The 16,426-nt window shown below is 34.5% G+C and overlaps 1 protein-coding gene across 1 annotated transcript; it reads right to left on the bottom strand.

The window, feature by feature from the left end:
* Positions 1-1,529: 1,529 nt before the first annotated feature.
* Positions 1,530-13,106, bottom strand: LOC143046317 (L-xylulose reductase-like). Its single transcript, XM_076219421.1, has 7 exons — positions 12,948-13,106; positions 11,957-12,054; positions 9,241-9,395; positions 8,431-8,473; positions 6,901-7,065; positions 4,868-4,976; positions 1,530-1,697 (listed from the first exon to the last, which is right to left on the bottom strand). The coding sequence occupies exons 1-7, from the start codon at positions 13,060-13,062 to the stop codon at positions 1,594-1,596; spliced, it is 789 nt and encodes a 262-aa protein (XP_076075536.1). The 5' UTR covers positions 13,063-13,106; the 3' UTR covers positions 1,530-1,593.
* Positions 13,107-16,426: the final 3,320 nt, after the last annotated feature.

The raw sequence follows: 16,426 nt of genomic DNA, 5'->3' as shown, positions 1-16,426 counted from the left end.
GATATCCCAAAGGAATACATTTAAAGCGTATGCTACCATTTTTTTGTTGAAAGGCATTGTGGATTATTTCTTTCAGGCAATTTTTCGATTTCCCATGGGGAATGGTGTATACAGGGTCACCAAATTTATGTGATGACATCTGCCAACAGGACTGCTTTTTTATTTGTTAGAACACTATGTCTTGACGATCTCGCATGGAGTTTTAGAGACACGTCATCTGCCATGCAGGTTTACCTCCTTGTAATTTTTGTTCTTACTCGTTCTTCGGAGACACGGAATACTGTGTCACAATTGAATATATGCTTTATTAAGGTGCAACTAGAAAAGTAAAGAAATTCAGTCACTCCTGGAATGGTTATTTACGGAAATCCCGATATTTTCGAAGTCTTTCTACAGGTACAATCAATCTTCACGACTTCACATTCCTGTTTGTAAATCAATCAAATCTTTTCTTTTCTTAAAATGTATGATACAGTTTCTTCTATTGAAAGGTCGATCAGTCGGATCACCTTTCACATGCATGGCTAAAACACAAAAAACCAAACAATAGTACACAAAACACAAACTATTACTTGACCCTCCATCAGAAGTGTTAGAACTTATAAAGGGAGGTAAATCAGATATATGTTCTCTGTCTCATCATCCCATTGATATTTTTCGATGAGATCAATTGTCCATCTTCCTTGTGAAAAAAATAGAGGTTGAAGATAACACAGAAAGGTGTGACACTAAACCCCTATAACGGGAGATATTGTGCTCGATATTCATATGATGAAGATATATTCTTTCAATCCGTTTAATTGAGGTCTGGAGTTGGCATGTTAGTAACTCACTGGTAGTTCTTCGTTAATCTATGTATCATTGGCGTTTTTCTTAGTTTCCTTCTTACTTTTTCCAACATCGGACTCGGACTTCTTTTAAACCTGGTTTTACTGTCTGTTTGTTCATTTCACTTTGACTATCGGTGTAGGGGGAGGGTTGAGATCTTACAAACGATGTCAAACCAAGCCGATTATTTCAAGTCAGGACTTCTGACCTTTGTAAGTCTTAGATATAGAAAGATAGGGTATGAGTGGCAATGATACAACTCTCCATTCAAGTCACAATTTGTAAAAGGAAACCATTATACATGTAGATCAAAGTAAGGTCTTCAACACGGAGTCTTGGCTCACACCTAACAGCAAGCTATAAAGGGTCCTAAAATGACTAGTGTAAATAAAGGCAACAGTACTATACCTCTGTTCGAAAGTCATAAATCGATTTTGAGAAAACAAAACCGGGTTACAAACTAAACCCGATGGTAACCCATTACCTAAAAAGATTGATTGATTTGATTTTTTGTTTTTTTAACCTGTTATAAAAATGACCATATAATTGATATTCATGTCAACAGTTCGTATAATAACTCAAATACGATTTTACGAATTTTCATTTTACCTAAATTTTGTTTTTGTCATTTAAGAGCTACACATATTTGATTTGATTCTAAAAATAAGATCTCCACTTCAAAACAAAACAAACACCATTAGTAAAACTGAAGTTATATCTTTATTCATAGTTATTCTAAGTCAATACAGTACGAATAGCATAGGTTCAGTAAACTCCTAATCCTCCATCGACACGAAGAGATTCGCCACTTATCATGCCACTTTCGTCACTCAGTAGGAATACTACGGCATTCACAACATCTTTTATGTCTACAATATTAATATTAGCTTAATTCATAGTTTTTTTTATTACAGAATATTTTGTTTCGTGCATAAAAAAGAAAACAAACATTATGTGGGATTTTTCAGAAGCTTCATTATCAGAAAATATTACTAAATTAAATGTGAACATATGTCGAAAAGTCGCCAACTGAACCACACAAATAGTTAAGTTATCTATCAAAGATGGTCTTAAACCACAAATAAAAAAGGAGAAAATTCATTACTTAAAGGCAACCTCTACAAAAAATGTTAATTTAAAGTTTCGGTTATGCTGCCTTATTGAAGATATAAACATACTAACCATGTGTGCTACGTATAGTTTCGAATCTTTATGTTAAACAGTTTTCAGTATTCTGTCTGATTCACTTACCAGCAAACCTTCCCATTAGGTATTCGGTCTAGTCTACTTACCAGCAAACCTTCCCATGAGGTGTTCGGTCTAGTATACTTACCAGCAAACCTTCTCATGAGATATTCGGTCTAGTCTACTTACCAGCAAACCTTCCCATGAGATTACAGTCTAGTATACTTACCAGCAAACCTTCCCATGAGGTATATAGTCTAGCTACTTACCAGCATCCTTCCCATGAGGTATTCGGTCTAGTCTACTTACCAACAAACCTTCCCATGAGGTATTCGGTCTAGCTACTTACCAGCATCCTTCCCATGAGGTATTCGGTCTAGTCTACTTACCAGCAACCTTCCCATGAGATTACAGTCTAGTATACTTATCAGCAAACCTTCTCATGAGGTATTCTGTCTAGTCTACTTACCAGCAAACCTTCCCATGAGATTATAGTCTAGTATACTTACCAGCAAACCTTCTCATGAGATATTCGGTCTAGTCTACTTACCAGCAAACCTTCCCATGAGATTACAGTCTAGTATACTTATCAGCAAACCTTCTCATGAGGTATTCTGTCTAGTCTACTTACCAGCAAACCTTCCCATGAGATTACAGTCTAGTATACTTACCAGCAAACCTTCTCATGAGGTATTCTGTCTATTATACTTACCAGCAAACCTTCTCATGAGGTATTATGTCTTGTCTACTTACCAGCAAACCTTCTCATGAGGTATTCGGTCTAGTCTACCTACCAGCAAACCTTCACATGAGGTATTTAGTCTAGCTACTTACCAGCAAACCGTCCCATGAAATTACAGTCTAGTATACTTACCAGCAAACCTTCTCATGAGATATTCTGTCTAGTCAACTTACCAGCAAACCTTTCCATAAGATGACAGTCTATTATACTTACCAGCAAACCTTCATATGAGGTATTTAGTCTAGCTACTTACCAGCATCCTTCCCATGAGGTATTCGGTCTAGTCTACTTACCAGCAACCTTCCAATGAGGTGTTTGGTCTAGTCTACTTACCAGCAAACCTTCTCATGAGATATTCGGTCTAGTCTACTTACCAGCAAACCTTCCCATGAGATTATAGTCTAGTATACTTACCAGCAAACCTTCTCATGAGATATTCGGTCTAGTCTACTTACCAGCAAACCTTCCCATGAGATTATAGTCTAGTATACTTACCAGCAAACCTTCTCATGAGATATTCGGTCTAGTCTACTTACCAACAAACCTTCCCATGAGATTACAGTCTAGTATACTTACCAGCAAACCTTCTCATGAGGTATTCGGTCTAGTCTTCTTACCAGCAAACCTTCCCATGAGATTACAGTCTAGTTTACTTACCAGCAAACCTTCTCATGAGGTATTCTGTCTAGTAAACTTACCAGCAAACCTTCCCATGAGATTACAGTCTAGTATACTTATCAGTAAACCTTCTTATGAGGTATATAGTCTAGCTACTTACCAGCATCCTTCCCATGAGGTATTCGGTCTAGTCTACTTACCAACAAACCTTCCCATGAGGTATTCGGTCTAGCTACTTACAAGCATCCTTCCCATGAGGTATTCGGTCTAGTCTACTTACCAGCAACCTTCCCATGAGGTGTTCGGTCTAGTCTACTTACCAGCAAACCTTCTCATGAGATTACAGTCTAGTATACTTACCAGCAAACCTTCTAATGTAGTATTCTGTCTAATATACTTACCAGCAAACCTTCTCATGAGGTATTATGTCTGATCTACTTACCAGCAAACCTTCTCATGAGGTATTCTTTCTAGTATACTTACCAGCACACCTTCACATGAGATATTTAGTCTAGCTACTTACCAGCATCCTTCTCATGAGGTATTCTGTCTAGTATACTTACCAGTAAACCTTCTCGTGAGAGATTCGGTCTAGTCTACTTACCAGCAAACCCTCCCATGAGATTACAGTCTAGTATACTTACCAGCAAACCTTCTCATGAGATTACAGTCTATTATACTTACCAGCAAACCTTCTCATGAGGTATTCGGTCTAGTCTACTTACCAGCAAACCTTTCCATGAGATTATAGTCTAGTATACTTACCGGCAAACTTTCTCATGAGGTATTCGGTCTAGTACACTTACCAGCAAACCTTCTCATGAGGTATTCGGTCTAGTCTACTTACCAGCAAACCTTCCCATGAGATTACAGTCTAGTATACTTACCAGCAAACCTTCTCATGATATTACAGTCTATTATACTTACCAGCAAACCTTCTCATGAGGTATTCGGTCTAGTCTACTCACCAGCAAACCTTCCCATGAGATTATAGTCTAGTATACTTACCAGCAAACCTTCTCATCAGGTATTCGGTCTAGTCTACTTACTAGCAAACCTTCTCATGATGTATTATGTCTTGTCTACTTACCAGCAAACCTTCCAATCGGGTATTCAGTCTTGTACACTTACCAGCAAACCTTCCCATGAGGTATTCGGTCTAGCTTCTTACCGGCAACCTTCCCATGAGGTGTTAGGTCTAGTCTACTTACCAGCAAACCTTCTCATGAGGTATTCTGTCTATTATACTTACTAGCTAACCTTCTCATGAGGTATTCAGTCTTGTACACTTACCAGCAAACCTTCCCATGAGGTATTCGGTCTAGCTACTTACCAGCAAACCTTTTCGTAAGGTATTCGGTCTAGTTTAATTACCAGCAAACCTTATGAGGTAATCGGTCTAGTATACTAACCAGCAAAACTTCCCATGAGGTATTCTGTCTAGTAAACTTACCAGCAAACCTCCCCATAAAGTATAAACTCTAGTCTACCTACCAGCAAACCTCCCCATTGGTGTTCTCTTCAGTAAGTTTGTCACTGAATGCTCGTGTCCTTCCGTCATCTTTGTCATTACGACAGTTGGGTTTACTGAATTGACCCGTATCTATGGTGATAAAAATACAGTGAATCGTAAATAAAAAATGCAAGAAAATACAATACTAAAGTATGAAGTAATTTATTATTCTTGTTTAAGTAATTAGATATGTTTTTTTTTTTGTAATTTAAAACTGAAATTGAAATACCTTAATGCAATTTACCAAAAGAAAGACTGGTTTTCGTTCTCAATGTATGTTTTTTTGGGGGTGCGGATAGTTCCCTTGTCACCATCTTATGGTGTTTATATAATATTTCAACTTGTACGATTCGCTCGTGTATGTAACAACGTATTAGATTTTAGCGAGAGAAATTTATGTATAACTGAAAAATTATTACACCAGGGTTTTCGATATCACAAACTAGTCAAAACATTTACTAAATTTTATCATCGGTATAAGTAAATAATTCATAAGTATAACTCAACATGCAGACATCTTATTCGTTCAGGTATTTTACATCCAATCTTTTATGGTGATATTCTTTACAAAGCACAGAAATGTCAGCATTCACCTCAAAAGCTTACAAAACCTTTATACAGACTTATTTAGAAGGGGTATAGTTACGATACTGTTGTCAGGTCATTAAAGATTGCATATTTTGGCTTTAATATTGATTCACTTATAAGGTCTCTGCATCGGACCTAAACACATTTATTTAAAAAAAAAAAACAGGTGTTGGCATGACCCGGGTTATGTTCTTCTCATACATTATATGATAGTATGATACTAAACCCCTAACGGGAGGGAATGGGCCTGATATTCATATGATGAAGACAAAATTTTTCAATCAGTTTAATTGAGGTCTGGAGCTTGCATGTCAGGAAACTGCTAGTAGTCTGTTGTTAATTATGTATTATTGTCATTTTGTTTGCTTTCTTTTGTTACATCTTCGGACATCGGACTCGGTCTTCACTTGAACTGAATTTTAATGTGCGTATAGTTATGCGTTTACTTTTCTACAATGGCTAGAGGTATAGGGGGAGGGTTGAGATCTCATAAACATGTTTAACCCCGCCGCAATTTTGTGCCTGTCCCAAGTCAGGAGCCTCTGGCCTTTGTTAGTCTAGTATAATTTTTAATTTTAGTTTCTTGTGTATAATTCGGAGTTTAGTATGACGTCCATTATCACTGAACTAGTATACATATTTTTAACGGGCCAACTGAAGGACGACTCCGGGGGCGGGAGTTTTTCGCTACATTGAAGACCCATTGGTGGCGTACGACTATTGTCTGCTCTATAATCGGGTTGATGTCGCTTTGACACATTCCCCATTTCCTTTCTCAATTTTATGCTTCACTTTTCGATTCCATTCTCTTACAAAAGTTTGCCCAAATCAAATGTTTGCTAAGGCTCTCGTTACTATTTACTATTTAATAAAATAATTGTTTTGTCAAACCATTTGGGTCGAAAAATTAAAGAGTAGGGAGAGAAATACAAAGCATGTTAATATATATTATACAGAATCCCGATCTCATCCTTTTGATGAAAGAGTTCAATATTTCGTATATCATAAAATCTACTTAAAGCATATTACTCTACTATAATCTATATTTTAGTCTGCAAATATCGGCCATTGCTTAAAAAGTAAATCGAACCAACTAAAACACTAACGCATTGATGGGAAAATTTTCCGTTTCAATTCAGAAATGGGTTACAAAAGTATATCTTTATTTAGCTGGAATGAATGATTATTGAATACTAAGATTACAGAAAATCTAAGGAATCAACAAATTGACTCCCTTGAAAACATGTTGTTTTCATGTAACCCTTGTTTTCAAATATATATATTACCCTTAGCCTAGGAAAAAAAAACCCAACTCAATGTGCCCTGTCCGATGTAAAACCTTCTAAAACCTAATTTCTATTGGATCTATTCAATATTTTTTTTGCTGTATGAAATAAATGTGCAGTTCTAAATTTATTGAGCTTACATTATGGGGTCCAAGTTCTAAAGCCATACATCTGGTCATATTATCGACGGCACCTTTTGTAGAAGAATAAGCGCTGGTATTAGGCTGAGCTGTCCTTGATAGTATACTGGAAATATTCACTATAGAGCCGCCTTCCCCCTTTTCTATCATGCGCTTGGCGATTACCTTCAACAGGAATAAGATATTAGCCCCCATCCTATAATTTAGCCATTGGTCGATACATTTTTTCGTTGATATAAACACATTTTGTTTTGCTTAAATTATATACTGTTTTCATAATACCAACTTTCGACTCCGGTATTTATGATTTTTCGATAGGTTACCATGGTTACCGCTCTGTGGTAGGACATCCTGGTACTCGTTCAAGTAAGAGCAAGTAAAAGATGTAAAACAAGACATACAATCGGTGGACTTTTTTTGAAGGAAGTGGACGGGAGTTTTGTGCTTTTCGAAGATGTTGTCGAGTATAGAAATTTAAAACGTAAATCTATCATAAATTTTGGCTGTACAGGGAAGTAGCTTGACCTTTGTTGATGACTATATGTTATGGATTTTCATCATTGTTGTAGACCGTACAGTGATCAATCGCTTTACCGTTATTGTAATTGTCTCATTGGCAATCATGACACATTTGATTTTTATAACATTGTTTATTCTAATTTGCCGCCTATGTATAGAATACAACAGCAAGTTATAAATACTACTTTCTTGTATAATGTGTATATACAGTCATATGTCAATTGTCAAAGTCTTAATGTTGACCCATACAACTCATAAGTTGTTTTTGTTGTTTGATTGCTGCCTAATTGACGAACACCCAAATCCTGCTATTATTTATAACTGTCACTAACATGGACTAAGTAATAAAAATAATTTGAAATAAGTTAAATGATAACTCTTATTCATTGAAAGAAAAAGAAAATATGTATATAAATGAAAAAAGGTGGATGAAATGTACGAAAATTATATCTTCTATCTACGTCCACAAATGATTGTTTGGTGTACGTCGTGTAATACACGCACACACAGTATTGTTTGGTGTAAGGTGTGTGCTTCGTTCACATAGTATTGGTTGGTGTACAGCGTGAACCACGTCCACACAGTATTGTTTGGTGTACGGTGTGTGCTTCGTTTACATATTATTGGTTGGTGTATGGCGTTAGCCACATCCACACAGTATTGTTTAGTGTATGCCGTGTGCTGTCATGATTGTCCACGTCAGAGTGTTTTGTATACGCCGTGTGCTGTCATGATTGTCCACGTCAGAATGTGTTGTATACGCCGTGTGCCGTATCTCGTTAGTAAGCATAATACATAATACTTTCCTTAGTAAGTAAATGAAATTCACAGATATAAGACAACAACATAATATGTAATGATAATAACGTATCCCCTACCGAGTCCTGGTAGTATTCAAAACATAATGCACATTAAGTTTCAATTCAAACTTTAATCTGATACGGTACAGCCAAATAAACTTACGGATAGCCCTGGAAATGAAAATTATCGTTTGCGGGTCATAATAATTACCTGCGAAACATTGAACACTGCTTTAACGTTGACATCATAGAACCTGAAACAATGCGAAAATGAATGTTTACTGAGAATCAATATCGATATCAATGACAGAATATAAAGGATTGTAGATAAAGTAGTCTATAACATTTTACCTTAAAATATCAGTATCTTTAGGATGGGGTCATAAGGGAAGCTGGAATCAGTTTGAGGGAAGCCTTAGTAATGGGGAAGTTAGGGGCGGAAACTGAGCTAAGAGGGGTAGTAATTGGGATATTTTTGGGAACATTTATTGATTTTCGTTTAGAAGTAAGGGAAAATAAAGGTGGAGTTGGGGGCGTCTTATCCTACCCCTTATTTAAGAATGACAATGATTGGGAAATTTGTAGGTTCAATTCATAATTTCTTATGTTTGTTTTGTTTTGTTTTGTTTTATTTTGTAAAGATTACATATTGAGCAGGTTCTGCTGTCCCTCACGGAGTACCTGATATCACTCCCAGTTTGTGGTGATTCATGTTGCTCGGTTTTCAGGGATATGCAACAGTTTGTCTTATATACGAATAATGTGTGTACTACAACGTTTATAACATTTAGGACAATGTGTTTAATATAGCTAAACAAAAATTTAACATGGATACTGTGTCTTGTTAGGAATGTATAAATACCTTTCAAATGTAAGGACTGTTTTTTTTTGTTAGATGTTTTTCTACTTTGTATCAATCTGATGAATGAAGTCGTCTTCAATGATTGTTACAAAACAGACAGAACAAATATCTGTATGAAGACTGTAAAGTAATCAAAATTATTTCTGTATATATTTTCACCTATCTATCTCTTCTTTTGGTGTGTCAAGGAATGGAAATGCACAGCCAACACCAGCATTATTGACCAGTAAGTCTATGTGTCCGATCTTACTAACTTCTTCTCTTGTTTTATCCCAGTCTTGCAAGTCTATGTTAATTATGTTGATATTTGGTACCTGTAATCAATAGAGCATTGATGAACCAAGCACAGTTTTGAAGTATGAAATCGATTGAGGGTGAAACTCATGGTGTGTGCTTTTACTAATTTTAAATGCCATTTTTCATCTTTTGTGGTCTAATTTTAGTTATGTTTTTACTTTCATTGCAATTTGCTACTTGACATTCCCCCTGTAATTGGAAAGAGACACGTCTAATTGATGATCTGAAATGTATGTACTCTTTATGAGATTTATCCTTACACCACTTGATACAACTTTAAGTCACTTTGTATCCAAGATTCGGACAAGTCAGTAATGATGAAATATAACCTAGATTGGTGTGTGTGTGTGTGTTTACGGGAGGCTGATATGAGTCGCATGATATCTCTATCTGCACCATTTTGTACAATGAAAGTGCACTAAGTATCAAAAATCAGTATAATTGAATTTTAAGTTCTCCTTGCACCGAGTTGTATAATGATAGGTTACTTAGCATCTAAAATTTGACGTGAGAGTGACCCTCTTGTAATGAGAGACTGTTATGTATTATCTCTGATTTAAGGCTTTTTGTACATTAGCCCTTATTTCAAGCTATAAACATTAGCCTTTATTCCAAACTATCTGTATTACATCTGAGATATCTTTGAATATTATAAGCCTGGTACCTTTGATAACTATTTATCTCTGAGTATGAAACTGCTTTTTATTTTATCAACGTCTTCTTGTGTCCTATTAAGTGTGCATTTTTATGTATATTATGGGGACGAAGTCCCCAATAACAGAAGGAAAATCAATAAAAAACTAAAAAAACAAAAAAAAAATCTGGAAAATTCCCCCGAAATTTTCATTGTACTAATGAACTCAAAATCGTTTAATTTTTTTGAGGTCATGTTTTGAATTCCCGCATCTGCGCAGAAATATACAATGTATTTCCTTTTTCCGGTCTCGTTTGTATGAAAGTTTGAGTGAAATATATATGTATCAGTCTAGTATAAAATAGGAAGGAACGCATTACCAATTTCATTTTTAATAATTCCTTGATATGAAAAAATGTTACCTAATGATAGCGTATCTTTGTTAACATTGCATATGACGTCATAACTTAAATAACATCACAACTAAAATCCCTAACAACAGAACCAAAATCGGAAACGTTACGGTATTTCCGTTTCTTTTTTTTAACAAATATTTAAGTTACAAAAAAATAATTCATACAAACTTCGTCCCCATTTACAGGTAATGCCTGCCTCATATTAATTCTGCCTTCAGAATACGCAGGTCATCTTGTGTCCTACCTAATCTGAATGTATTTGTTTTTGCTATCAAACTATCAAGTAGATATAAGAAGATGTGGAGTGGAAACCAATGAGACAACTCTCCCTCTAAATCTTCTAGTGCATAACTTAGTGTGAATATCTATGAATATTACCTCTACATTCAGACTATCAAGGTCTTCTAGTGTACAACTTAGTGTGAATATTTATGAATATCACCTCTACATTCAGACTATCAAGGTCTTCTCGTGTACAACTTAGTGTGAATATTTATGAATATTACCTCTACATTCAGACTATCAAGGTCTTTTCGTGTACAACTAAGTGTGAATATTTATGAATATTACCTCTTCATTCAGACTATCAAGGTCTTCTAATGTACAACTTAGTGTGAATATTTATGAATATTACCTCTACATTCAGACTATCAAGGTCTTCTAGTGTATAACTTAGTGTGAATATCTATGAATATTACCTCTACATTCAGACTATCAAGGTCTTCTAGTGTATAACTTAGTGTGAATATCTATGAATATTACCTCTACATTCAGACTATCAAGGTCTTTTCGTGTACAACTTAGTGTGAATATTTATGAATATTACCTCTACATTCAGACTATCAAGGTCTTTTCGTGTACAACTTAGTGTGAATATTTATGAATATTACCTCTACATTCAGACTATCAAGATCTTCTAATGTACAACTTAGTGTGAATATTTATGAATATTACCTCTACATTCAGACTATCAAGGTCTTCTAGTGTATAACTTAGTGTGAATATCTATGAATATTACCTCTACATTCAGACTATCAAGGTCTTCTAGTGTATAACTTAGTGTGAATATTTATGAATATTACCTCTACATTCAGACTATCAAGGTCTTTTCGTGTACAACTTAGTGTGAATATTTATGAATATTACCTCTACATTCAGACTATCAAGGTCTTTTCGTGTACAACTTAGTGTGAATATTTATGAATATCACCTCTGTATTCAGATTATCAAGGTCTTCTAGTGTACAACTTAGTGTGAATATTTATGAATATCACCTCTGCATTCAGACTATCAAGGTCTTCGTGTGTCCTACTTAGAATAAATGTTTCTGAGTGTGTAAGTTTTCAACGCTGTTTTCAGACATCTGCTTTTAAAAGTAATGAACTCCGAGTAAAAACTCAACATGAAAAGTCCCAAAACAAATGGCAAAATCATAAGCTCAAACATACCAAACGAAATGGCAACAACAGTTACTGTCATATACTAATTGTGTCCTACTTAAAATGAATATTTATGATTATGTATTTACCTCTGCTTTAAGACTATCAAGGTCTTGTTGTGTCCTACTTAGCGCGAATGTTTCAGCACCACATTCAGCTATTCTTTTGACGATTCCTCGACCGATTCCTAAAAAAAGTAAATACTTGTATTATCAATAAAATTGATAAATAACCTAAGGAATGGTCAATTTGACATTTTCTTTCACAACATCAAAAGGTCCCGACACGACAAATGTAAAACAACCCATACGATAGAACCAAAGTCCTACCCTATGACAAAACTATAAACGATAAAATATATGACAGACAGCACCTTTTAACATCCAAAGAACTGTGGGTTTCCGACCCGGAACAGTCACCCAAATAATGCACCGGAGCTAAACATGCTTGCAAGCGTCAAATCCTCCACCACAATGCAACCGTCTAATCCTCCACCACAATATAAAAACGTCAAATCTTCCACCCCACAATGTAAAAACGTAAATTCCTCCACAACAATTTAAAAACGTCAAATCCTTCACCACAATGTAAAAACGTCAAATCCTTCATCACAATGTAAAAACGATGCAACAGTAAGAACAAATAAAAGGTAACAACAAAAAAAAACACAAAACAAAAATCCCATTTAAGAGTACCCGCAGTTACTAAAAGCTAGTTCAAAGCAAGTAAAATTCTAAAAATATTTACCATACCCAGGAACCAGCAAATGTGTTATGCCTGGGATTAAACAATTGTTCATATCTCATAACCCTTTAGAACTCTTCATAAACTTTTTTGGATTCCCGTTGTATTTCAGTATGATAAGCAGTCGAATATTTTATATACACATACATTTCCCTGTCTTTATGTTCCTGTAAATAAACTCACCATAGCTACTAGGATTCTACTAGGATTGAAATTTTGTATATGCGCCAGACGGGCGTTTCGTCTACAAAAGTGATGGCGAAGTTGAAAAGCATTGAGGACCAAAAATACATAATATATAATCATATTCCAAAACTAAGTAGTGTATTCACAAACCTTTACCAGCCCCTGTAACGAGAGCTCTTTTGCCATTAAGTTTGACCTCCATTGTGATGAAATATCGAAGTTCAACTGGTAAACACAGCGAATTATATGTTTCAGTCACACGCATGCTCCACAATCATGGCAGCCAAAAACATAATTCATAAGACGTAAAAAAGTGCCTGAGTTAAATTATATAAGTATGTTTATTCTAAATTTTTATCTGGTTATTTATATAGTTGTTATAGAAAAAAATAGGAATTGTCACAAACAAGTTTTAATGTAACTGGTATAACATATTAAAAGAACTCAACACCTATAAAAACTTTATCAAAAGAATAGAATCTAACTGATATGAGCGATATTTTCTTGATGCAAACTACTGCTTTTAAAGTCAATATTTTATCAAACTGATAAAAGTCAACATTAAGGTAAAAAAAAATTATAATCTGTGAATTAGGATAACTTACGTCCAAAGTCTAACATTTGGGTCACTTAGATTAGTGTAAACTAATATTGTTCAATCTACTTTGTATTAAATCATTACGTATAGAAAGGCGGAAGAAAGCAAATTAATATTCAGACTCACAAACCGAAGAAAAACTGAAAACATCATTGCACAAAATTCAAATACGACAAAAAAATAGAAAGAAAATTATTCAAACCAGAACATAGAAAACTAAACACCAAGCATCACGAACCACATCACAAGCCGACAGTAATCTCAGAACATTTATTCAGGAGGGGGTTAGGTATATCCTTGCTCCACATCTGTCAATAACATTAACAGTACCAATTGTTCTGTATCAGATGCATATTTCGACAGTAAATGTCTTTTCATTGATGCTCGTGGAAAATTTATTTGAAAATCAAAAGCTTAATAAAAAAGAGGAAGGACTATAATCCAAAAAGGTACATAAGTTTAGACAAAGCCGGGCAAGGAACCAGAGCTCTATTTTGCATTTCGACAATACATGTCTTCCTAGTGATGCTCGAGGCCAAAAATATTTCGACTAGAATTACTATGGATTTAATATAAAAAAGAAGATGTGGTATGATTGCCAATGAGACAACTCTCCACATAAGACCAAAATGACACATACATTAACAACTATAGATCACCGTACGACCTTCAACAATGAGCAAAGCCATTTTTTATATAAATAAGGCCGTTAGTTTTCTCGTTTGAATTGTTTTACATTTTCTTATTGGGGCTTTTCATAGCTGACTATGCGGTATGGGCTTTGCTCATTGTTGAAGGTCATACGTTGACCCATAGTTGTTAATGTTGTCTCATTGGCAATAATACCACATCTTCTTTTTTTTATACATACCATATAACTGGTCTACTGTTGCACAATGTTTGAATCTTTTACTATCTTATTCAGACAATTTCTAATCACAACTAAACATAGTTGGGAATTCCATTATATTTTATCTGTATACTTGAAATGTTAAGGGGAACGACATTTTTTAAATATAGAATATTTAAATGTCATATGAGGACAAAACTATTATCATACTATTATTTAACATCATTATATGATGTAACTATCTACTTTATTTTATCTAACCTGTCAATTTGCAAGTCAAACAGATAAGCGTATGAAAAGCGTCCCTAATATGGTGCAATTGTCCGAAACTGTTTTATTCAAGATAACTCTGGATCCTATTCCCACGAATGAATTATGCAATTATGCTCGGTGAGAAACGTTTCCAGATTTAACCTACCAACCGTTAAACACTTTTTATTAATTGCTCCTCGGGAATCAAATCGCTCTACGGATTTCGTATCGGAATACCCGGTGTGAAATATTTTACGGAGATAAAGTATCTAAATTTCTGTTAGAAAATCAAAACTGTACTCTTCGAGTCTCTATTTCAGAAATTCACAAATGACCATGTACTTTGTTTGTACACATATTAGGTACCTGACGTTCAGTAGTTGACATTTGTTGGTGTGGTTCATAAGTGTTTCTCGTTTTTCGTTTTTATATACATTAGCCCGTTGGTGGTTTTCCCGTTTGAATGGTTTTAGGCGCTCATACTAAATCTTCTTACATCTATATGATATAGACACAGTATTTTCCATGTTTGTACATATAGCATAAACACATCATTTTCCTTGTTTTATATATAACATAAACACAGCATGTACTTTGTCTGTACATAATCATTATTCGCATACACTTTGTTTGTACCTATACAGTAACATATCATGTACTTTGTTTGCATATACAACCATTAACACAGTATGTACTTTGTTTGTACATAATCATTAACATAGCATACACTTTGTTTTTACCTATACAGTAACATATCATGTTGTATGTTTATATATATATAACCATTAACACAGCATGTACTTTGTTTGTACATATTATCATTAACACAGCATGTACTTACTTCATATTTCATTTTACACATAATGTTCTTCGTTTGTACATATGACCATCATATGAACGTTATCACTTCGTGTACTTTGAACATATACAGTTACACAGCATATAGTTTGTTAAAAATCGTTAAATCTCTTCGCCTTTTCTTCTCATATCTAAAGAGATGTATATTCCATAGAAAAATACGTTATTCTCCATTGATTTTCTGTCGTGTCATGTGTTAATGTTAAGCGAGAAATGAGCAACTTTATAAGGACATTGCAAATAATACTCTAAGATCAGCACTTAACTTCTGTGTTTCTGTTGTTTAAACTTTGAAAAAAAATTGATGTGTTTTTCTCGGTTTTAGTTTGTTACACAGATTTGTTTACTCTCAATCGATTTATTAATTTTGAACATCGGCATACTACTGTTGCTTTTGTCTAATTTAAAGTCTTTTGATGTGAATTGTTATTTATGAACCTGTACTATAGTGTTTGTTAGTTGCTGACTGTAATATTTGCATTTCATTTATCGTTTTATCAGAAACAGGTTTTTATTGTTTTTATCATTTTAATTGTTCCACATTGTGTCATATTAGGGCCATTAATAGTGGACTATACAGTTAGGGTTCGCTCTTTTTTCAATTCTACAGAGTGACATGAAGTTGCTTAAATTCACATCATTTTGAAAGATGTCCCATAACCACATCTCTTTATTTTTCTAGATAACATGAATTACATAAATAACTTTGACTTAGAGCAAATATCATAAAAAAAGTATGATAATTATAACTGCTACTGACACAGTTACAGTCTGTGACAAATCATGTCACTATATTGGAATACACCTCCAGCATTTGTTCTTGTTCTCAAAATGCTGCATGATTAGTAGAATAACAAAAAATATGACAGCTTTACAACTAGGTTTGACATAACCTGGGCATTTAATGCTCACTGGCAAAAGACCACCAAAGCGAATATTTGATGTTTTAAGGAAGCTTGGCATGTTTTGGAATTTTGGTCAGATTTTCGGAATCCTCTGGTTTTATCCATTTTAATGCCTTAACAAATTTTTGCCCGGTGACCCCCATTTTTAGGTCTTTCCATTTCCGTG

This window comes from Mytilus galloprovincialis, chromosome 9 (genome assembly GCF_965363235.1).
Source record: "Mytilus galloprovincialis chromosome 9, xbMytGall1.hap1.1, whole genome shotgun sequence".
NCBI classification, from domain to species: Eukaryota; Metazoa; Mollusca; class Bivalvia; order Mytilida; family Mytilidae; genus Mytilus; species Mytilus galloprovincialis.
The sequence above is the reverse complement of the archived record's forward strand: the minus strand, read 5'-3'. Positions and strand labels throughout refer to the sequence as shown.